Here is a 21,841-nt window from a genome sequence, read left to right on the forward strand (position 1 = left end):
GGAGATCGAGTCGGACATAATGTGAAGTTGTCAGAGATAAGGATGCGCATTTGGAAAGGAGAGAAGAACACAAGTGAGCTTGGGCTAGTGACCGGGCAGAAGGTCTATAATACAAGATATCTACGACTGTACTCATATCCACAGAGACTCGGAGGTGAGAATGGATGTTAATGATGGGTACAAGGCTATGCGAGACAACTGGGCCGCGACAGCCAGAAACTTTATTGACAGTCGGTTGTGGAGGGTTCTGGGGTATGTTGACCGTCATAAGTGATCATACCATGATGGTGGCTGCCAGCGGCACTACCACATGATGATGGCATCGACTCGGGTATCTCCGTGGCAGATATCGAGGAACGGGTGGGCCCTGGCCCTGCCGGTGGCCGTTGCCAGTAAACTCATGCATTTGGGTGGACACAGTCTGACTTTCGCAAGACTGGAAACTCAACGAGTCACGGTCGAAGAGTTAAAGTGAGGGATGCCGTCTTGACATTCTGAAATTAAAACCCAGGACTTCGGCTGTGGACCAATCACGATTGAATTCGGGCTATGTCCATCACAACTCATCTCGCATCGGGCCGTGTCGGCACTGCTCTTTTCTCATCCACATGGTTTGTATGTGGAACAGGTCTTCCTTGGTCGCTTATCTGCGTGCGGCTTTTCTGATTCCGTGCCAGCGAACAGAACGTAGCACATCAACCATTTTATCCGTGCCCGTTCATGCTGGGCCGTCATGATCAATCATCCATACGGTGCCTCGTCGAGTTACATGTATGCTAATGTGGTGAGTTCTCATACTGCTAGAACATAGCGTTTTCAGCTTTACAGTACGGTAATTGTTTCAGGACGATGGCCATAGTCAATCCTATTATGTGTCGCCTCCGCCAGAACGCCTCTATAGCTTCGTGCCGGTAGGGTATCTCACGGTCTTGTTCAACCAAGGTTGACCTCGCGAATTCGAAGAGGATGTCAGTCGATTCCATGCCGTGGTACGGGGCAACCGATTACTCAGGTACAACCTCAAATAGAGACTACTACGATGACCAACCGGATTCCCTGCCAATTCGATGGACACTTCGGGTATGTCTTCCAGCGAACTCTATAGTACCTGCCCGGAATACTGTCTCTCCTAGGAACGAACTTGGCGGTTGTTGAAAGGAGTGGGGGCGAAAGTGAGCAATAGGTGGCGACCACTGCATTTACGATCTCTGTTTTTACGCCCTTGTCATTATGACGTCCGTGATGACCCAGGTGAGTTTCATACTAGATATACCTGGCTCTGTATCTCATTATAGGCAGATATATATCTCTAGTTATTAAACGATGCTCTCGAACTTTTAGCCTCAACTCTTACTGTAAAACATATCCTCATTTATTGTTTTTACCTGCTTTACATCAACGCTTGGGCCTCAGGCCTTCCTTCATCAGCTCGTCGTCGGCGCAGCATAAAGAGACGCTGGAGAACACCTGGTGAAACCGTTGTAATGACGCCACAGAGCTTTGATAGAGCAAACAAACCTTATAGATAAACACCGTCCGGAACACTGTTCTGACCATCTACAAGATGCTTCATACATAGAGGATCCAGTTTAACTGGTAGCTCATGTACCTCATACACCCAAGGTTCAGTTGTTCATACTAGTACCGCCTCTAGAATCCTGTACTCACCCCATGGCACGCAGCATCATGCTCACTGGCAGCTCGATCATGATCGGGGCAGTTCGATTTCTTGCTTCCTTTTTGGATTAGCATGACATAATCCCTGATCTGCTTCCGCTTACAGAACCACGACTCAGAATTAGACTTGTTCAAGTGAGCTTGTGACCTTAGACTATGTGTCGTCAGCTCGCTTCCCTGCTTTATGACTTATTCTCAACGCTCGACCATGTACATGGATCGTGGACTCGAAACTACAACCATCGAGTCTGGATCCGTCTCATGCGTTCAAATGGAATTCGTGACTATAATCCTTCAACTCGAACATGCGTACGTCTTCGATAACTCTCTTGCGTGTGCCTGACACTATCTGAGCTCATAGGACATCCTAAGAATTAAAATCTGTGCGGAGTGGTTACGTGGTCACTGGTAAACCCCACCATTGCATGAACCGGCAAATTTCAAACGCCTGCCTGGCCCTCAAGGACTTGTGCGGGATGTTGTGTCTTCGAGTGGCTATCACATTTACTTCCTTACCACCTTGTTGCTGGGCGAGTGGATGAAGGCGTAGAGAAACTTGCCACAACAGCGATGTCAAAACTGCTATCATGTTCATCCCCTCCGTCGACTAAGCCAATTGCACTCTTCTTGCCTGTGACACAGTCGGAGTTCGGTTTAACAAGAAGGACACAGTCAGGATCGACAAAGGTGCTGTTGATTCGTTCGATGGTTCTTCTGCGATGTTTAACAAATGCATTATATAGTTTTGCTCTGCGAGGACTCGCTGAGCCTCTTTTGGCACAGTTTCAAAAGATTCTTGGGGCATGTGATTCTGAGGCGAACGTGATAGAGACCGTATAGGAGTCACACGCCGAGCATAGAACCTTCTCGTTTTCGTCATCTGTTGCATGGTCAAGCTTGGTCTACGTCATCCATGTCCACTCGAGACGATGCGGCACCTGAGTGTGTGAAGGAAGATCTATTCACGATCAAGATCATCCGAACAAAATGATCCCTCGGATTCATTGGTAACTTTGTGGTCAGCTCTGCGAAAGGAACAACGCTATAGGTCCGCCATTGCCGATCCAACCGGGGGACTGCTAGTTTGTGGAATATAGTTTAGTGGCTAGACAACTCTCACTCGCCAGAAAACTTAGACTGCTGGTGGACTACCTTGCAATATTGACCACGATTTGTGCTACCTCAACCTGCTGTTTGCCCGAGCGACAAATTCCACCCGACACCCCATTTAGCTGGGAATCACAATATATATTGGTGCATTGGAATGATTGCAGAGCCCTGCAAATCATTCATGCGAAGGCATGCCTTTTATCTAGCTGGTGTCCTGCACCTGGTCGCGCCTGAACAGTCGTATTCCATCACAGAGCGGTAGTGGTGGGACGGGATAAGAAACGCATGTGACTTTGTTCCTTGCGCGCTCAACTACGACATCTTCCTCCTTGTGGAAGCCACAAAGAAGTATAAGCAGATCGCTGCGAAACCTAATCTCGAGTAGCTCATCGTCAGTTTGGATGATGTGTTCGAAATGCTGGAGCATGAAGAGAGCGCAGCCGTGGCTGTGTCGGAGTTGATAGCTGTTGCCAGGTTGGACATGCCTCAGAGGTTCAGTTAATAGTTATCGTGCAAGAGACATGTTATCAGTCCCCTCAGGTTTATCATCACAAGCTTCCATGTTTTGGGATCGGAGTCTCGGGCATAGTGCAATTTTATTCCCTAATTTAGTAGGCATTTCGACCACTCAACGCCGGAAGGCCGGAGACACCGTCAACAATCAAGGTAGCAGTCACCTAGTACTAGTGCGCACTAATACCTTCGGTTCGTTCGTACACAATGCCGACGACACCCATTGAAGTTCTGCGCGCATCAGTCGAGGCTCATAATGCTACATTTGAAGCTTTATTGAACCTGATACCCGCCAAATACTATCTGGCGAAAGATGGCCATGATGCAGACGATGCCGTGCGTTATTTTCAGTGATTCTACCACTGGGGTCAATCTGAATCCCACTGATATTACGCGCATCAAACAGGTTCCATCCAAGTTCCAGAAACACAAAAAAAATCAGAAGGCACCCAAACAAGCTGCGAAGGAGGCATCAAAAAAGGCTCGCAGGGATAAGGTCTGTCTCTATCATTACTCCCCAAGGTTGTCCTTCTGAGTCTGGCCATCTGTTTTTCTAGCTTGACCCTGCCAATCAAAAGTCGGTCATCGACCTCCAGAATGAAGCTGCCCTGGAACTGGAACAAAACAACTCGAAAGTCAATGGAAAACGGAAAGCTGCGACGCTCGTACCTGGATCTGACGATGCTGACAACGACGACGACGATGACGACATGCAAGTCGATGATGTGGACCTCGACGATGCTGTTGCGTCTGCTACACCTGCCTCCTTAGTGCCTATGGCCAAACCAGAGAGCATTGCCGCTCTTCGAGATAAACTACATCTGCGCATGGCAGCTCTCCGGCGTGGTGGACAAGGTGGTGGAGAGCCAGGAGATAGAGACGAGCTTTTGGAGGAACGGAGAAAGCAACGCGCCGCCCTCCGTGAAAAAAGACGGAAAGAAACAAGAGAAAGGCGCAAGGCAGAGGCTGAAGGTAAAAAAGGAAGCAAGAAGGATTCAGCAACGAGGGGTCTTGCTGTCAAGGTATTTTGTATCTTGCAATGTTTCAGCTCGAGTTCATCCCCTCTGTGTTTGACCAACAGAATCAGCTACTTGTTCCGGACTTGCCGGTCGCTTCGAAAGGAACTGCGTCATCTCGTCTTACCGATGGTCCATTGACCAATGTGACTTTTTCTGCGGTGGCTGGGAGTTCGAGCAAAAAGGCCGCATCACTCAAGACATCTTCCAATCCTAATCAAGCTTTGTCGCAGCTCGCTGCGCGGAAGGAAAAATTGGATGCGATGCCAGAAGATAAACGCAAATTTATAGAAGACAAGACTCGTTGGGCCAAAGCGGAGGCGCGTGTTGAAGGTGTCAAGGTCAAGGACGATGAAGTGCGCCTCAAGAAAGCAGTAAAACGTAAAGAAAAAGAGAAAACGAAGAGCAAGAAGTCCTGGTAAGCGGCCGATAATACAATCAATTTTTCCATGATACTCATATCGTTTCAGGGAGGAGAGGAAAGACCAACTTACGGCTTCCATGGCTGCAAAGCAGAAGAAACGTTCAGATAACATCGCGATGCGAAACGAGCGACGGAGCGATAAAAGAAAATCGTCGTCATCAAAGGGGAAAACTAAAGCTCGACCTGGTTTTGAGGGGAAATCTTTCCATAAGGGTAAAGGGAAAACTTCGAACAAGCATAAGTAGTGTAGGTACTATAGCCTTGATGTGTGTCTAGGGATAACTTATGTTGATCTCGTCTCAAGTGGGTCATGCAACTGGTGTTCCTACGGTCTGTGCGAGAGGTGGGTGCTCTATCATTCATGCATGCTTCATATGTGGTAGCGAAGAGCTACTGCTTGTCGATTCATTGGCACAAGCCAGAATATACTCTCTGACAACGATGCAGTTCAGGTTGGAGTTTAGTTTTCGATAAATGATGATCGCTAACATACGTATAACAGACCTGCCACCCTTGATCTGATTCAGATCCCTAAGGCAGTTTACTCGACTCCAGATGGTTCTTGTTTAATTGCTGCTCACGTCCGTGGCTCTGACTTGATGTTGACAGCCTATCATTGGAGTACCTTCGGCTCAACAGATGGTTATCCACTCGAGATTCCGGACCTTCCTTCGGATCAGCCGCTGCTTTTGACTTCTTTAATTAAGAGGAGCATAGTCCATCTGGTTACGCTTGACATCGACTCGAATTCTTGTCGATCATTCGCTCTCGACATCACTCATAAGGTAACGGAGTTTACCTTCAAAGAGAAAGGCGTCCGAGGAGGGGGAGCTCAGTCGGAGAACGTCACTGCCCATAATTGTTCCATTGATTGTCACACCGAAGTGTGGACACGTTTCCCGGTTCTCTCCGCCGCTCAGCGGGAGACGATCGCATCATTCAGTAATAGGCGCCCGCGAATATCCAGATAGAAATAGACATGGGCGTCGCAAAATTCTAGTTCGTGAAGGGGGCGTCCGGCGGAATACTGGAGCAAAGATCCTAAACACAGTGAGTGGGTCATCTTCAGAAACTCTGAGGCAAGAATAATGAGTACTAGTAGCGGCATAATCGGTTGAGGCGCAGAAATGCTTATCATCACATTCTATTTGCTCCAGTAGCGGATCTGCTTTGCCGTTAAGGGCAGGGGCGTCGATACACCCGGCACCTATCATCAGCTTGAGAAGGTCCCCAGGGTTTCCCGTCTATGCAAACCCTGGTTCACATACATAATACGGCATATACTGCAGTGAGCTGCAGAGTTGTCAAGAGCACTAAATGGAGTGGACTTATACTTCACTCTTCGCATGTCCTAAATTGACACTTTTTCGTGGGGCCCTGTACGCATATAGTTCCAAAGAGATGGAGACATTGGCAGCACCAGGCTTAAACAATGTGTTTGAGCGTGTGGAGACCACACGGGAATAGGAACATCAACATCACCTAGCTGGAGCGCTCGCGATAAGATATCACGAAGGGAAAAACCACCATTTTCGAAACCGTCCGCCAAGAGATCAATTCACCCTTCCGTCTACGGGCTGTCAAAGGTCCAATTACATATTCGTCATTCATGGCAACTCACCCCTCAGGCCTCAGCCCTGACCGCAGGAAGTGGTGAGGAGGGTCGGGGAGTCTGAGGCTGAGGGGGAGCGACTTGTGGTATCTCAAGTTCTTGAAGATAGCCACTGTCTGGCAGGTTCAGGGAAGGGGACGATGACTCATGAGCGTGAGTCGAATCTGTGTTAGACTAGATTCTCCTGGGATCTTCGCTATGACAGCTGGATAACCCAGCGAGTGCACCAACTGGAGCCCGTCTGATTCAAACATATTAGCGTGAGTTTAGTATAAACGACGTCTGGTAGGATTCACGGTGACAGTTGGATGTGTTCCGAACTCGAGATAAGTTTGAGACTTGAATTTCATAATAAACCCCGCATGTCTGCTTAGATCAGCAACGTTGTGCAACTACATCATGATGACAGTGTGTTAGTGGCAGCACCCAAGCCCCTAAGTCCGACTGTCCATCATGTGAGGCCTCAGATCTATAAATCATATTCTGCAAGCTTACAGCGAGAAAAAGAATGCGTCGTAAGTACTTCAGTTTCAAACAAGGTCTTCATTGATCAATCGATCATGGCTCGAGCAGCAGTAACATTTGTTCAGAAGCAAGTACTCAGTCCTCAGCAACGAACTGCTGTGCCGTCAATTACACTGTATTTATGCGAAAGCAGAAACACGACTCACTGTGGCTCAGCGCTCAGTTGGACACGGTCTGACACGTAAATATGTATCCAGGCTACCGTGCCGGTGAGTCATGGGGTTAAATCCTGGATGAAAACTACTCATACTCACTGCATCAACTCCGTCATAGATTATTTCTGGCAGGCATTCATCACCAGTGCAGCAGTCTGCATCCACGTCGCAATGATAGTGACAATTGTCAGCACTGACAAGCATAGACGCTAATGCAGCGACAGCGGCGAGGACGAATGCGAGACGCATTGTTTGTGAGATGTGATATTACCTCTCGAAAATAAATCTGGAGGGGGACAGTAGGAGGACGGCTTTTATGTCCTGAATAGTGTTCTATGCAGAACCTATCCACCCGGAATACCCCTTCAAATAGATGACATTTGAAATTCCAGCAGATTGCCAACAGATGCTTACTTGCACTGTCCCTGATATTCTCCTGACGACAGAACATTGGCTGCTGAGAGGGCATCTGGGAGTTCGAATTTGCGGGTCCGTCCGTCTGTCCATCTGAGTCTGTCCGGGTCTGTCCATGGACTCTTCGTTGAGCCACATCTACTCCTCCTTGATGAGCCGACGAACCATTTGGATCTCGGCGCCATCATTTTTAATCGGATGAAGGCATGCCACAAACAGCAAGAAGAAATCGCCCACATTAAGAAGTATGTGTTTCTCTTCCTTAAAATCCACCGTCGACTGAACGTTGCCAGATTCATCGCTTCCGCTGGTACATATGCTAACCTGGTCAAGCAGGCCAAGTCAAAACAAAAAATCATCGACAAGATGGAGGCGCAGATGACCCGACGAACCATTTGGATATGGCTTCCATCGACGCACGAGCGCTTGCAATCAAGGACTTCGAGGGTGGCGTGGTGATCGTGTCACACGACTTCCGTTTGTCTCTCGTTCGACTCTAGTTTCTCCTTCGCGATGCACTCATGGGCAGCGAGACGTGCGTCTCGTCCTGTAGTATCCCCCAAAAAAAACTAACAGTCGTGCAGCGCACATGGCCAGAAGGCGTTCCTGCCCGCAAAAAATCCACACCCCGGAAAGATAGTATCGACGGGCGCCCATCCATTGCCGACTCATCAGGACTGTCCGAACCTTCAACAACTCCTACTCGGGACAGCACCCCTCCGAAACCTCGCGTATCTAACGACTACAACCAACCTCCAATGTCCCGTCGGCATACATGTGCAATGCCTCTTTGAGACGGCTCGCGATACTAATGAAACAAAAAAGGGTGCTAATAGAGTTCCAGCTAATAATATCAGGCTGGCTCTCGAGGTGCTGCAGTAAGTCGTGGAAAGTTCTCATGCCTGGCGTCTCGAGTCGAGTGTCGATATGCCTGAGTATTGAGTGTTCGATCTCGATTATCAGTGGACTAGTATGACACTACTGGCTCTATGGACAATATTAGCTAGACGGACAGAGCCGGGCGTAGGCGGTCAGACCCGGACAGACCCGTAGACCGCCGGACAAGCCGATGTTGGGGTTGGATGTCGGACCCTGTTGAACCTTAAAACGCTTCGCTGGCTTGTAATTGGCTCAAACTTGGCTTACACGAAGGTCTGATTCAACCGAGCCTCGGACGTGCCAGTGTCTGGACAAGCTCTCCCCTTTTTTAAAACCATGTTCACTCAATTTCAAAGTGTGATCTTGGTAGAAAAGCAATGCCTCAGCTCCCAGTTCTTCCTTATCAGTCTCTTCCTTTCTCTGTTGAAAGCAGAGCGTCCCAGGCTATTCGCAGAAGCCTTCGTCATTAACGGCTGCATTTCAAATTTTTGCCTCATCTCTGGCATCAATCTATCAAGGACAGATCTGCCTGACGCAGAGCTAATCAACGCGCCTTCCATCTATTAAATGGAACGGCGTTTAGTTGTAGACAGCACAACCTCGGAGAAGTATATGCGAATAGCATCCATCTTCATCTCATTTTACGAGTAAGCCTTTTCTTTTCTGTGTAGGGTCCCCGTAGTCGTCACTGATCACGTTCAGTTACATTCTCACCCTCCCCGCAGAATGGCGCTTTTACCGAAGTCAATCGTCATTTTTTCATATAAGGTATGTGTATGCGAGCATTCACGCACCACTATTAACAGGCTCTATTTCCATCAGCATTGCCTGCGCCCTATTTATTCTCATACGGCACGTTTTGTCCTCATTCCTGTCATTTTTTGTCGCTCACATTTAATGCAGCTATTTTAGTATCTTGGCCATAGTACTCAGCAATTACGGATACTTCTCCACCGCCTTTACCCTCCAAAAGTGTCAACAATACTATCTTGTGGCACCTGTCTTCAAAGGTATGTCCTATTGGCGTTCACCCGCCAGGACTCTATTGACCACGCTGTAGCCATACAAACTATGATATCGCAGGTCATCCCAGGTGTCAGGTACGTCCTGTCGAATTTATTAAGGGTTGCAACTGCACAAACTTACAGCACCATGTAGGACATTCAATATTGCAAGAAGAGATAGGCGGATAGGAATCGCACTATTGCTGCAATACCATCATCTACTGGCCCGAGGATGCCACTTGGGATGACTCAGCCCCTTCATCCGTGAAGCGTAACCGTGTTACCTTTATGCTGTTCGTTTAATCCTCCCTGAGTTCTTCCAGCAGGTATTTTTGACACGGGACATTAGGTACCTCACGACAATGTGTGACCAAGTCATGGCACTGGTCTCCCCCGAGCATGTCCGCTCCATTGTGTGGATTGGACAGGAAGACGATGACACTTTGATGGAAATAGACCAAGACCGATACGAGCCTGACAGAATGTTCACGTTTGAAGTTAGGAAAACCAATGAGCAGGAAGAAGCCGTAAAGCCGCGTCCTGGATTCAAGGTTTGCCCAATTTATCACGACTGGTATAGTGCTGACAACCGCATGTAGGCTACATCCGTCCACATAGCCATGCCCCAGCCTCACCCGGAGGTAACAGAAGATTCCGGACTGCATAAGCCTTGGTTGTTACACGGCGAGACTACTCAAGGGTTCATGACAATCAACTATCTACCTGCCACGCGGGTCAACGATGCATGGAAGCGCAGGTCTGTCACTCGCCTCCAGTTAGGTGATTGGTTGTGGGTGTTACTCTTTTTGCCAGTTCCTGGATTGTTCCTCGCTGAGTTGGATGATATGGAGAAGCTTCCCGTTATGAAAAAAGTCGTCGCAGGTTCCAGGGATGCTGCGGTGGTGTATTTCAGATTACTTATAACGATGCAAACGACAACTTTTACTCATTCGGCCCTGCGCATACAAATTGATGAATCTGTGGCCCGAGCTCATAGGGAAACAGCTATCTGTGACGAGCAGCAACTGGCCGAATCACGAAAGACTGTTCGAAAGGGGCCAGATCTGAGAATAAGTTGAGCTGTGCCCCTGAATATCGCCGAGTCCTTCGTTGTGAGTACTGCAAGTCTACCAGAAAGGCAGTTCCGATCTTACAAGTGGCTGGGCTAATACAGTACAAAGTCAGAGGGGATACAATTCGGCTGGGCCAATACAGTACCAGCTATCAAATTCAAAGAGGGGACTGTTATGACGTCTTCAAAGCTCGACGATTTATACGCTCGACTCAAGCCCCCTCTCTCCAGTCTTCCTCGACTACTTGACAGCCATCTACACTCACACTCAACACTTATCCACAACACAGTCCACCATGTCTGCACCTTCTACCTTTGATTTTTCTGGTGTGTCGCTTGGTGCATTATTGTCAGTCTGACTCCTCCTAATTCTGCTTGCAGGAAGAACCTTCATTGTCACCGGGGGCACCCGAGGGATTGGGTACGCGTATAGCGACGCTCTCGCTAAGGCCCATGCCAGAGTGGCAATCATCTACAGGTTAGGCTTACTCACATTTATGCCACCAAACACTGATATCTGTTATTATTTGGCTAGGACCCGCAAGGATGACGCTGAAAAAGCCGCTAAAGAACTTAGTGAGAAACACGGCGTCTCGGTCATGGTATGTAAACTGTCCGTCAAAGATGCCGCCCTCATTTAGACCCCTATCCTCCCGCATAGGCTTTCCAGTGCGACACCGTCAATGCTGAGCAGACGGTCAGGATGTTTGCTGACATTGACAAACGCCTTGGCCCCGTCACAGGAGTTATTGCAGTGAGTGGAACCGTTTTCCGCTAGATAATTTCTCAAAATTTTCGGTTCGATCTTTTCAGAATTCTGCTGGCGTTTCTGTCATGAAGCGTGCTGAGGAGCTGACCAACGAGGACTTCAAATACGTGTATGATGTCAATGTCCTCGGTGTGTTCAACAGCGCTAGGGCTGCTCAAAAGTAAGTACCAATATGTAGGATTTTTGGAAGGCATCTCCTGACTTATTCGGCAGGCTTTGGCAAGGCAGGGAGCCGAAGAACTTTTCGATCGTTGTCACGTCCTCCATTAGCTCGAAGATCATCAACCAAGCTGCCACAAACGAGCCGTTGAGGCAGGCTTTCTACAATTCATCCAAGGCCGCCGTCTCCCACCTTGCAAGGGCTTTGGCTGCTGAATGGGCTCGTGAAAAAATCAGAGTGAACGTAGTGTCTCCTGGCTATGGTCAGCGTTCTGCCCTCTTTATGAGTATGACGTCCTTAATATATGTATCAGTGGACACGGATCAAACCAGGGGCATAGACAAGAACATACTCGAACATCAAAAGAAGAACATTCCCATGGGACACTTCGCTCGTGTATGTACTGCGTGTTGTACTTGGCATTCACTGATCTTGCCGTTTTATAGCCCGAGCAGATCACAGGCCAGGCACTTTTGCTCTTGTCTGAGCACGCCAGTTACATGACTGGTGGGGAATACTTCGTTGACGGGTACGTCGGGCGATCGCACCGGTGAAACTGCAAAGATTCTGATGCCTTTCGTATTTGTTTAGCGGTGAACTCCTCTGGTAAATTCGCTTGCTATCACAAAAGAGTCGCGACCAATGGCGTGGCTCAGGCCTCAGGGCTTAAGAGAGTGGTTCATTACATGGATGTATATGATATTTGTACGATAAATTCAGAGAAAGTCGACGTTGCTGTATTATATATGGAAATTGATTTTGATGAGGTTGACTTGGTCCGCACAATCAGTTCTTAGCGGTTATGGTTGAAGAGAAGGTACCTATTAGCAGTCTATACTGTTTTCGTTCCTATATTACTTTTCTAACATGTCGCGACCATGTTCGATCTTACAATTGTGCCGACTTCGAGCCTAATCCGCTAAATAAACCGTGACATGCGACGTCACATCTGAATCTGTCGATTACCAAATCTAAGAAGCGTGCACGTGGCTGTGCAGCATGCAGCATGACTTCGGACTTCTCTGAGTCACAGAGCTTTTTATCATGATGCTCACAGCAAAAATGAGAAAACTACAAACCACACCGCCTGTCTCACACCAGTTTTTTTACTTCAGCGAGCACAGGCGAAAAAAAGGTCAGACAGATGAAACCAAATATTGCTAACAGAGCAGAACACGTTGTTTAAAGGCTTAGTGCGCTGTCGATGGTCATAATTCCGTACTAGCCTGTTCCACGCGCCAACGCTCTGGTCATCTACTTCAGCAAGCTCAGTGAAATTCGGATGCGCGCGAGATGTTCAAACGTTTATGATGATATTGCGTGCACTTGCTCACCTTCGTCATCATATTCCGAAGGCACGTTGTAAATCATTACAATGAGCTAAATCAGTCAAGCCCTGGATCCTGGGTTAGGGTAGTACTAATGGTCTGTGGCTGAGGCGCTAACTGAGCCTAGACTCCAAGGCACTTGACACTGCGAACTATAATGAACGGCGATGCCAGGTTCATCACATCCATCTACTATCATGTACGCATCCTCTGAACCACCAGAATTTTTCCCAGTCAGTGCCAATAACACTCAGCCCTTCAAGCAGGGGATAAACCGCGACAAAGGGAAAGGAGTCGGTTAGTAAATTCCACTTACAGGGAATCTATCGTTTATAATCTGCACAGATCGACCAGTCGATATCGGCGATAACAGTTTGAATCGTTTTGCCCTGGGTTCTCATTCCCGTGCATCTCTCCCATCGACCACAATCGATGACATGGACGATGGTTCTGATGATGAGCCCTTGGCATCACAAGTACTCTCAGCGTTGAAATGTGATCAATCAGATTCGACAGACGCTACCATCATGTCTGAGGATTCGGATGATGACGACCTCTATAAATCCGTAAAATCCGATGTTGCAGAAGACTTTGTAGGTTCACTTTCTTTGGGCTTGCGGTCATCATGATGAGGGCTGGAGTTCTCACATTCTGATTCAGACGGACGTGGAAAATTCTTCTCCGCATGGTGATACTAGCGACCTTGTCCAGTTGATTGATGGGATGTATAGGGTTCTAGATTTGATCAGTGAGCGAGGGAGTAGTGGGCTAGGTGACTTCACTCTCCTTGACAAGCTTTACCTTGGCTAATCTTGCTCTCAGTGGACAAGGTTATTATAGTGCAGGATTCACTTCGTGCATTTATCAACAGTATTTGTCCGGGCGCATACGTGTCCATGACGAAAGTAAACTTCAGCACGCTGGACCGCTTCATCGTGAAACCCGTCGGCGTGTACGGGAGTAAGGGTGAAATTGTGCGGCTTCTGTCATCTCTACGTGTCGTCGACCAAAAGATGTGAGATCATTGCAAGTATGCTGATCGACACCTTGATAATCGGTTTTCTGTAGCGCCAAACAGCTGATGGCGAACCAACGTGATTCCGGTGTTTCAATGCCGAGTCTTCGTTCTGGATTGTACATCGTCCGTACAGCTTGCGAGGCTACACCCGACCAACAGCTTTTCCTCATCTACTGGCCGGAGGATTCGACATGGGATGACTCAGCTCCTTCGTCTGTGAGATGCAACCGCGTGACCTTCATGAGGTTCGTCAAGTCTTTCATGGCTTAGGTACTGCCCCTAACGAAATATGTCAGATATCTCATGAAAATGTGCGATCAGGTCATAGCTCTCATTTCCTCGGAGCATGCCCAATCGATTGTATGGAATGACCAAGAAAGCGAAGACACCGTCATGGACCCCGACGAAGGCCATGATGAGTCCAGTAGGCTGTTCACGTTTGAAGTCTCCAAAACAAATGAGCAGGAGGAGGCCGTAAAGTCGCGCCCAGGATTCAAGGTTAGTCCGGTTTATTGATGACTGGCTGAGTACTTAAAGACGCATCTATAGGCTACATCCAAGCATTTAACCATGCCCAAGCCTCACCAAGATGTAACAGTCGGCGGGGAACCGCCGAAGCCTGAATTGTTGCATGGTGAGACGACCCAAGGGTTCATGACCGTCACATTTCAACCCGGCAGGCTCAATGCCGAGCCGATGGGAAACCAATCCATAACTCGCCTCCAGTTGGGCAGTTACCTGTGAGTATCGCACCAGTTCATCTTTTGTCATCAATTGACACTCCTCTAGGAAGAACGATGCTTTACTGATCAGCGAGGGTCTGGATGCCAATGCACTAAACCTTCTTATCAATAATGGCATCCAGGATCGTTTCCGACAACAGTGCGAACAGTTTCGGCAGCGATCCACAGCTATCTCGTCGAACGCTAAATCTAGCAAGGAGTCAGAGGAAAGAATGATCAGAGAGGTCTTGAAGAGGGGGGAGCCTCTTCTGACCAAGGTTTTCCACCAGGCTTTGGTCGATGCTATTATCGAGAAATTTCCGTGCGTTTTACTTCGCACACTTTGCCTGCATCTGATCGAGCCCTAGTACCTTCACTCACAAATCTTTCCCATGTTCTGTGGATTACGAGCAGTATGGCCCTACGGCTCTAGGTCTGTCTTCTGTGGCAATGATTTTGTCTTTGAGTAATGTCGTTTGCAGATTCGGTCATGGCTGGTGTTACTGGTACCATCTCTTCGTGAGTTCTACCCACGACAGGTCATTTATCGCTGATATCATTTTAAAAGTACCTCCACTGTCGATCCCTCCCTGCATTCCACTGGAGATGAACATGAAAGTAACTCTGGGCGAAGTATATCATGTTTGTGCTGCTCTACATGTTATTGATTGGTTGCGCAGATGAGCTTGATACTCTCATTGCCTTATACCCAGACATAGGGGAAGAACTCTGTCACAAGGTACATTCGGAGAAAATTAACTCTCGACACTTCAAGGACAACAAAGAACGGATCTGCATTGCCAGGAATGTCCTTCGCAATGGTACTGATATGCCGAAGGAAAATCGTGAAATGTTCATCAATATCATTCTCCACGAGGACATGTCAAACGTTAAGGAAACCATCAAGTTGATTAACGAAGGGAACCTTCTGCATGAGAAGCCCAAGAGATTCGTGGGCGCTGTCTTGGGTAAAGTCAGCTCCATCGACCTGCCTGACCTGGACACGCACACCTTCAGTAATACGTTGAAAGAAGCAGACACCAATTCCATTAGCGACGCTCAGTTCCTCGTGGAGTTGGAGGATGTCAAACCATCCCACATCATGGCGAAAATTGCAGCCGAAACTAAAACAGTCGCTCTGGAGCACTTTAGATCACACTTGATGAAGCAGACTCGAACTTTGGTGCATTTTGCACTGCGCATACAAACCGATCAATGTCTACTTCAGGTTCGAAGAGAAGCTGCCAGTCGTGAAGAGGAACAATATATCGAGTTACGGAGGGAGTTTATCCGTGCAATCAACGACCTCTCGCAAACAGGGCACCATTCGTAAGCGATTCTGCACTTTTGGCTTCGCCTTGATCTCAAGTTGATAGGCACACTTTTGTTATCAATTCCGTCCAGCAGACACTAAAGGTTTACCAGCGTAAGTCGAGCTATCCTCGTGCATTCCCACTCTGCTCAAATGTTCTATAACAGTACAGATATACGTCTTTGGCCGAAGGGAATATTTCCAGGATCCTGTACTTGAATTCTCTGTCCACCTCATGCAGCTAATGGAACATGATCAAGATTCCTTGAAAATGGACCCTACCATGATTCCCTCACCGAAGTTCACCGGCAGGCAGGCTTACTCGTTCAAGTTGCCTCTTGGGAATTCGGTGGCGTCAGTGCTTTTGACATTGTGGTGCATCGACGAATTAACGCTCTTCATCTAGGAGAGCGCAACTTCTTTCAGGCGATAAGATCTTGCTCGTAACGGCTGATCGTTCTGGGCACCTGATGGTGTATCTAGAAAGCCTCACCACTATCGAAGGCGCCTTGAATCGGGGTCGCGGGAAAAGGCTGAATCGCGATAAAATTGGCGATTTCATTCTCGCATTTGACGAGTCAAAACGAGTGCTCAGTGTTGTCGCCAGAGAGAAGGTTGGTTCACAAGTAATCTTCCGGACGGGTCTGACGAACACATCATCAGCTTTTATTGCACAACTTTGTTCACGACAATATCCGTTTCCAAGGTTCTGGCAGCGCGATTAACCTGACTCAGTTGTACGGCGAAGGAGTCTCCATCATTCATGCATGCTTCATATGTGGTAGCGAAGAGCTACTGCTTGTCGATTCATTGGCACAAGCCAGAATATACTCTCTGACAACGATGCAGTTCAGGTTGGAGTTTAGTTTCCGATAAATGATGATCGCTAACATACGTACGACAGACCTGCCACCCTTGATCTGATTCAGATCCCTAAGGCAGTTTACTCGACTCCAGATGGTTCTTGTTTAATTACTGCTCACGTCCGTGGCTCTGACTTGACGTTGACCGCCTATCATTGGAGTACCTTCGGCTCAACAGATGGCGTTCCGCTCGAGATTCCGGGGCTTCCCTCGGATCAGCCGCTGCTTTTGACTTCTTTAATTGATAGGAGCATAGTCCATCTGGTTGCGCTTGACATTGACTCGAATTCTTGTCGATCATTCGCTCTTGACATCACTTGTAAGGTAAACGAGTTTATCTTCAAAGAGAAAGGCGTCCGAGGAGGGAGAGCTCAGTCGGAGAACGTCGCTGCCCACAATTGTCTCATTGATTGTCACACCGAAGTGTGGACACGTTTCCCGGTTCTCTCCGCCGTTCAGCGGGAGGCGATCACATCGTCCAGTAATAGGCGCCCGCGAACATTGGTGTTCATTACAGATCGAGACCATCATATGTTTTCGCCGCACTTCCACGACCTTATTTTCAACTTTCAAAGGACATCAAGGAAGCCGACGGGAACTATTCTGACATCAATGGTCATCTCTGCAATTACATACGGTGCCCTGTCTAACACTCTCCTCGAAGGCGCAGAGTGGAGCGTATCGGAGTTCAGAGCTGGGGAATGGCTGGTGGATATCCTCTGCCTCATTCCAATCCACATCGCAGTAGCAAGGGAGAATCGATTCATTCCACTCAAGGACGGTGTATATTCGACCGACTTCGAGAAGTCCCTCCTCGATGCGGATGTTAACCGCATTATCGACCACCTGTCTTTTGGTTGGTATGAATCTTTGTTCCAGTCATACACGGCCAAAAAGGTATGACTACATGGAAGCCTCGAGTTTAGCATCACTGACTTCTTCCGGTGGAATCTTCTTCAAGCCAGTCAAAGTTGTGTCGTCCATGGGTGAACAATCGGTGGGGAAAAGTTTTTCTTTGAATCATCTCGTGGACACATCATTCGCTGGATCAGCCATGCGTACGACAGAAGGGGTCTGGATGTCGGTGACTCCGACTAAAGATGCTCTTGTTGTTGCTTTGGATTTTGAAGGCATGTCGAACCAGTCATTGTTGGGCATTCCATATCGATATATGTCCTTCACAGGTGTTCATAGTATTGAGCGTTCCGCTCAAGAAGATACGTTACTCGTCCTGTTCAATACTGCAATCTCTAACTTGGTTTGCTGCCCTTTGTGTATTACTGATGATTGCCTAACCTCGTTCACGTAGGTGCTATTCCGGAACAACTTCGCCTTGAGCCGGGATATCACAGGCTTATTCCAGTCATTTCAGTCAAGCTCGACCGTCCTCGATCCAGCGTCTAACCCGAGTCTATTTCAATCTACGTTGGTGATCATCATCAAGGTAGTTTTCCACCTGTTGAAATTTGCATTTCATGTGTTTTGACTCGTTGATGTTTAGGATGTCGTGGAGTCGGATAAAGCAGAAGTTACTCGGGAGTATGTTCTTAACTGTATCCACATGAACACATGCTCAGATCGTCGTTCAGGTTCGCCCTCAAGATTCAGCAGATAGTCCAGGACGAACAAGAGGCCAACTTCATTTCTCGCCTCCATGCTGGGCAGTTGAATATCATCCCTTGGTATGTGAAGCGTCTTTTATATCCGCATATCGTTTGATTGTTCCAATGTAGGCCGGTGATCGAGTCGCATGAATTTTACAAGCTGTTCCCAACCCTCAAGCGTCGATTGGACAAACAAAAACTGACGTATAATACAGCAGGAGAGTTCCTTGATGTGATGAAGACGTTGATGGCTAAGCTGAAGGTATGGTTGATGTGGCGTACAGTTTGGGGGCATTGATTAGAACTTGCCCAGGCAAACGATTGGGGCGCCCTGTCACGTGTGTACTATTAGAAGGAATCAATAGTTCAGTTGACGAACGCCGCTTCGCAGAATCGATGGCCTCGCATCGAGCACAACTTCTTTCAGCCATGTTGCCCAGTGCTCTGGCATTCGGGCTTCAGGAGGTCAATCCTGACCCGGAATCATTGAAGGTGAGAAATGCTTCTGCTGCCTTTTGTTATAATCGCGTTTAACCTGGCATTCATGAAGAACCTCGATGACGACATCGCGATTGGGATGCCTGATACTTCGTCAGAATTTTCGTTGGCAGGGGGACCGCAATCTTCTTCTTGCGAGGCCGCTCTGCAAGTCCTATCTCATGCATGGGGAGACTATGGTTCTCGTCATCACATGCCGGAGGATCTTTGGATTGAGAATTTGACCGCTCACATCGACAGCCTGGTCAATTTGCGCGTCGCCCACGTTCGCGCATGGATATTGTTGAATGTCGCACGCTTCCAAAGCGGGCAAGCAAGCATTGACGAGCTCATGAGATCGTTTGAAAGCGAAACAGTGAACTTGAAGAGAAACTTGCAGCTGTGCAAGCTTAAATGTGGAAGTTGCGAGTTGCTCTGCGTTCAGAGCAGACTGCACGACGGACAGCATAATTGTCAAACTTCACATGATTGCATACACTCTTGCGATTTTTGTGCGACATCTGGACAGACCAAGTATTGCTCGATGTCGTAAGTCATTAAGCTTTTCACTGGCTCAGTAAACTGATGCTTTTCAGAGCGGGACACCCAGGATATCATATGTTAAGCCTTTCATTATCGTATGCGCGCATGAGCTCATCACCCCTTCCAGATGTGTTGTTAATGCGCATCTCTGCGGTCAAGTTTGCAAACTTTTCGGAAGACAGGGATGTCTGGATGAGTGTACAAAGGTGAGATAGATCATCTTCACTATGGGTATAAAACCGTCGAGCTTGCTGTTTAGGTGATTGGGCACACTGAAGACGACCATCTATGTCCTGCTACTGTGCATGCCTGCGGTCAGGTATGTTTTACCATCGAACAGGCTTTTTTACACGCTGAAAACGCGACTAGCCCTGCGATCTGTCAAAGCTGAGGTTGGGTGACGGATCTACTCCACCTTGCCGTGGTACTTGTGGCATTACAAGGTAAGTGAAGTGAAGGTCTAGCACCACCTTCTGATGTCTTAAGTGCCGCAGTGACGTGGACCATGACCAGCACCAGTGCGATGCTCGGCTTTGCTCTTTCCCCTGCCAACTTTGCAAGAGACTTTGTGCCAATACAGAACATCTTCACGGCTTGGAAGACGACGCTATTCATCTCTGCGGGTTTGTCGATGATCACCCAGTGTATCTCAATAATTAAACATCCAATAGGGAGGAGCATCCGTGTTCCATGCAATGCACTGCCGAAGGCATCTGCGAAATTGAGACTGCGCCCCAATCAATCGAGGCGACGTTCACCGGAAGGCACGAGACGTTTCAGTACACGAAGGTGGCGTACTCTTTTTGTCGCGGACATCATTTTCTGAGCTGACATATGATCTTGGTTCGCAGTATTCACAAGGTTTGTGTGCGAGTTAGTTACCTTTGACGCTGTCACTGACTCGCCCTCAACAGTGGCCAAGCGACTGAGATGTGTGAAGCCGGTACCACCGGGCCTGGTGGCTCATAAAGGTCCTCACAATCACAGTTTGGACAAAAAAGTGGTACATTTCTGCAGAGCGAAGTTTGGACCTTTCTTTCGTTTTTGCGCCCTGTCTCATTTTCTCATATGTCAAGGTGTGATCACTGTGGCTACTATTGTACATTGCCGCTCGGTAAGCACAGTTGATCTACGCCAGCAGTCAGTCATGTTTCACGAACCATTACATCAGGCCACCCGCAACAAGAACATGAAACTGGACACGGACCGATGTCTTCTTCACAATGGACAGCCAATGGCCCAGATGATACAGGTCTCGAGGCCCAAGACCGTCGCTTCTCTTCACACGATGAGGGCTCATCGATGATGTGCAACCTTGTCTGTCAGACATTGGGCCGCCACGTCCACATCGACTACTGTCGCGCCCTGGATCCCGCCGCTTGTAGAGGGAATAACGAGGTTCAGCATATCTCTAAGCGACTGTTGCCTAGTCCAGAACGTGCCAAGGACTGCATGACGCACAATCTCTTCTGGCGGCGGTCCGGTGAGTCATATGGCTGTGGGTGTACCCCTGGGTTTACATAGTGCGCAGGCTTCAAAGACCCTTATTCTCGGGAGCAGCAAGCAAATTTTGCCAAGTGGTGAGTTTCGAATGTTCCGAGTGTGATAACACACATGACATCGTGTTCTTGTTAGTGGCTCAATGTGTAGTGGTATGATTATTCTGTGCTTGTCCCATTGATGATTTACCGTTTTGCAAGGCCCCGAGCACACTGCTACAACTGGAAATGCTGCTCAGCCATCCTATTGCACTTTACCTTTGTTTCACCCACCGATGGATCCTAACAATGCCCAAGTTGGTCTAGGATACGTTTCTAATGATGGACATCTCTTCTCATGCAGGAATCCCGTGATTATGCAACAAGCATTCCATGTGTAAGTGGTCGTCTGGGGTCCAGTTGCAGTGATGTTAATAATGACTGAAATCGCACTTGACATCCAGAACAATGCCTCAAGAGATCCTTTGACTCCGCTGGCAGCAACAGTCGCGTTTTCATATACGCAAGTCTTAGACAGGGTAAGAGCGCTACTTCTCGAACGCACACCAAGCGTGTTTAACGCCTCTCTAGGTATAACTCGACGAAACGTTCCTAGGATGTGCAGAATCACTCAGGGAGCCAAGATGTCTCATACATTGATTGAAGGGAGTGTCGAGATGACAGAGAAAAGAATGACATTTAGTGGTGACAACAGTACCGGTGTGATGGGACACTTGTCTGGATGGATGGGATACTTGTTGTGTCATTGCATGTCTATGTGTTGTCACTGTAGGTTTGCTGTAAACCAATATACAATATCATTTCGGCTTTATGTTCTGTTCTGTTCTGATTTGAACGCGAGGTGTGCAATTCGACACATGCTTAGCTGTGTCGATAATGCGCCATACTTATTCTGCTGTACAATACTCATACTTATCATGTATTTATCTTACATCTTTCATTATAGGTTGTACCGAAGCAAGATGCCATTATAGATCCTATGCTTGCTGTGCCTCTCATATACTTTTGGTATACATGTAGATCCTAGGCCTACACCTGTCATGTTTCGTGTGCCATGCAGATACTTCACTCCCAGCACAAAATCTGCAAAGATATTTCGCATGCTCATTCACTGAATCATTGAGTGTGTGTCTGGGCTCTGGTCA

The 21,841-nt window shown here is 47.9% G+C and overlaps 6 protein-coding genes across 6 annotated transcripts; all 6 read left to right on the forward strand.

Moving 5' to 3' along the window:
• Positions 1-333: 333 nt before the first annotated feature.
• On the forward strand, positions 334-1,691 carry DEU56DRAFT_805026 (uncharacterized protein). Its single transcript, XM_041353267.1, has 5 exons — positions 334-784; positions 846-911; positions 964-1,080; positions 1,134-1,251; positions 1,300-1,691. Exons 1-5 carry the CDS (start codon positions 734-736, stop codon positions 1,311-1,313), a joined length of 366 nt encoding a protein of 121 aa, XP_041208226.1. The 5' UTR covers positions 334-733; the 3' UTR covers positions 1,314-1,691.
• Positions 1,692-3,375: 1,684 nt separating this feature from the next.
• On the forward strand, positions 3,376-5,354 carry DEU56DRAFT_355980 (surfeit locus protein 6-domain-containing protein). Its single transcript, XM_041345833.1, has 6 exons — positions 3,376-3,636; positions 3,707-3,796; positions 3,858-4,322; positions 4,382-4,734; positions 4,787-5,192; positions 5,243-5,354. Exons 1-5 carry the CDS (start codon positions 3,508-3,510, stop codon positions 4,983-4,985), a joined length of 1,236 nt encoding a protein of 411 aa, XP_041208227.1. The 5' UTR covers positions 3,376-3,507; the 3' UTR covers positions 4,986-5,192; positions 5,243-5,354.
• On the forward strand, positions 5,095-5,861 carry DEU56DRAFT_805040 (uncharacterized protein). Its single transcript, XM_041353268.1, has 3 exons — positions 5,095-5,192; positions 5,243-5,790; positions 5,840-5,861. Exons 1-2 carry the CDS (start codon positions 5,182-5,184, stop codon positions 5,709-5,711), a joined length of 480 nt encoding a protein of 159 aa, XP_041208228.1. The 5' UTR covers positions 5,095-5,181; the 3' UTR covers positions 5,712-5,790; positions 5,840-5,861.
• Positions 5,862-9,454: 3,593 nt separating this feature from the next.
• Positions 9,455-10,584, forward strand: DEU56DRAFT_356143 (uncharacterized protein). Its single transcript, XM_041345834.1, has 3 exons — positions 9,455-9,880; positions 9,929-10,441; positions 10,504-10,584. The coding sequence occupies exons 1-2, from the start codon at positions 9,692-9,694 to the stop codon at positions 10,406-10,408; spliced, it is 669 nt and encodes a 222-aa protein (XP_041208229.1). The 5' UTR covers positions 9,455-9,691; the 3' UTR covers positions 10,409-10,441; positions 10,504-10,584.
• Positions 10,397-11,940, forward strand: DEU56DRAFT_356157 (NADP-dependent mannitol dehydrogenase). The gene is made up of 9 exons (XM_041345835.1): positions 10,397-10,441; positions 10,511-10,728; positions 10,783-10,879; positions 10,937-11,003; positions 11,063-11,155; positions 11,215-11,330; positions 11,384-11,592; positions 11,644-11,726; positions 11,777-11,940. Exons 2-9 carry the CDS (start codon positions 10,698-10,700, stop codon positions 11,882-11,884), a joined length of 804 nt encoding a protein of 267 aa, XP_041208230.1. The 5' UTR covers positions 10,397-10,441; positions 10,511-10,697; the 3' UTR covers positions 11,885-11,940.
• Positions 11,941-12,655: 715 nt separating this feature from the next.
• DEU56DRAFT_356200 (uncharacterized protein) lies at positions 12,656-21,506 on the forward strand. Its single transcript, XM_041345836.1, has 42 exons — positions 12,656-12,857; positions 12,922-12,955; positions 13,004-13,251; positions 13,319-13,430; positions 13,481-13,673; positions 13,727-13,921; positions 13,973-14,174; positions 14,226-14,416; positions 14,466-14,720; positions 14,767-14,831; positions 14,881-14,917; positions 14,967-15,031; positions 15,079-15,727; positions 15,775-15,824; positions 15,878-16,064; positions 16,117-16,324; positions 16,374-16,564; positions 16,615-17,470; positions 17,535-17,703; positions 17,758-17,831; positions 17,883-18,017; positions 18,075-18,112; positions 18,163-18,255; positions 18,307-18,439; positions 18,491-18,515; positions 18,569-18,669; positions 18,728-19,203; positions 19,251-19,274; positions 19,325-19,403; positions 19,457-19,516; positions 19,567-19,640; positions 19,692-19,820; positions 19,869-19,986; positions 20,049-20,058; positions 20,112-20,220; positions 20,274-20,311; positions 20,369-20,680; positions 20,729-20,777; positions 20,833-20,849; positions 20,898-21,072; positions 21,140-21,214; positions 21,267-21,506. The coding sequence occupies exons 1-41, from the start codon at positions 12,816-12,818 to the stop codon at positions 21,162-21,164; spliced, it is 6,243 nt and encodes a 2,080-aa protein (XP_041208231.1). The 5' UTR covers positions 12,656-12,815; the 3' UTR covers positions 21,165-21,214; positions 21,267-21,506.
• The last annotated feature ends 335 nt before the right edge of the window (positions 21,507-21,841 follow it).

This window comes from Suillus clintonianus (genome assembly GCF_016758775.1).
Source record: "Suillus clintonianus strain FC179 chromosome Unknown DEU56scaffold_37, whole genome shotgun sequence".
Taxonomy (NCBI): Eukaryota; Fungi; Basidiomycota; class Agaricomycetes; order Boletales; family Suillaceae; genus Suillus; species Suillus clintonianus.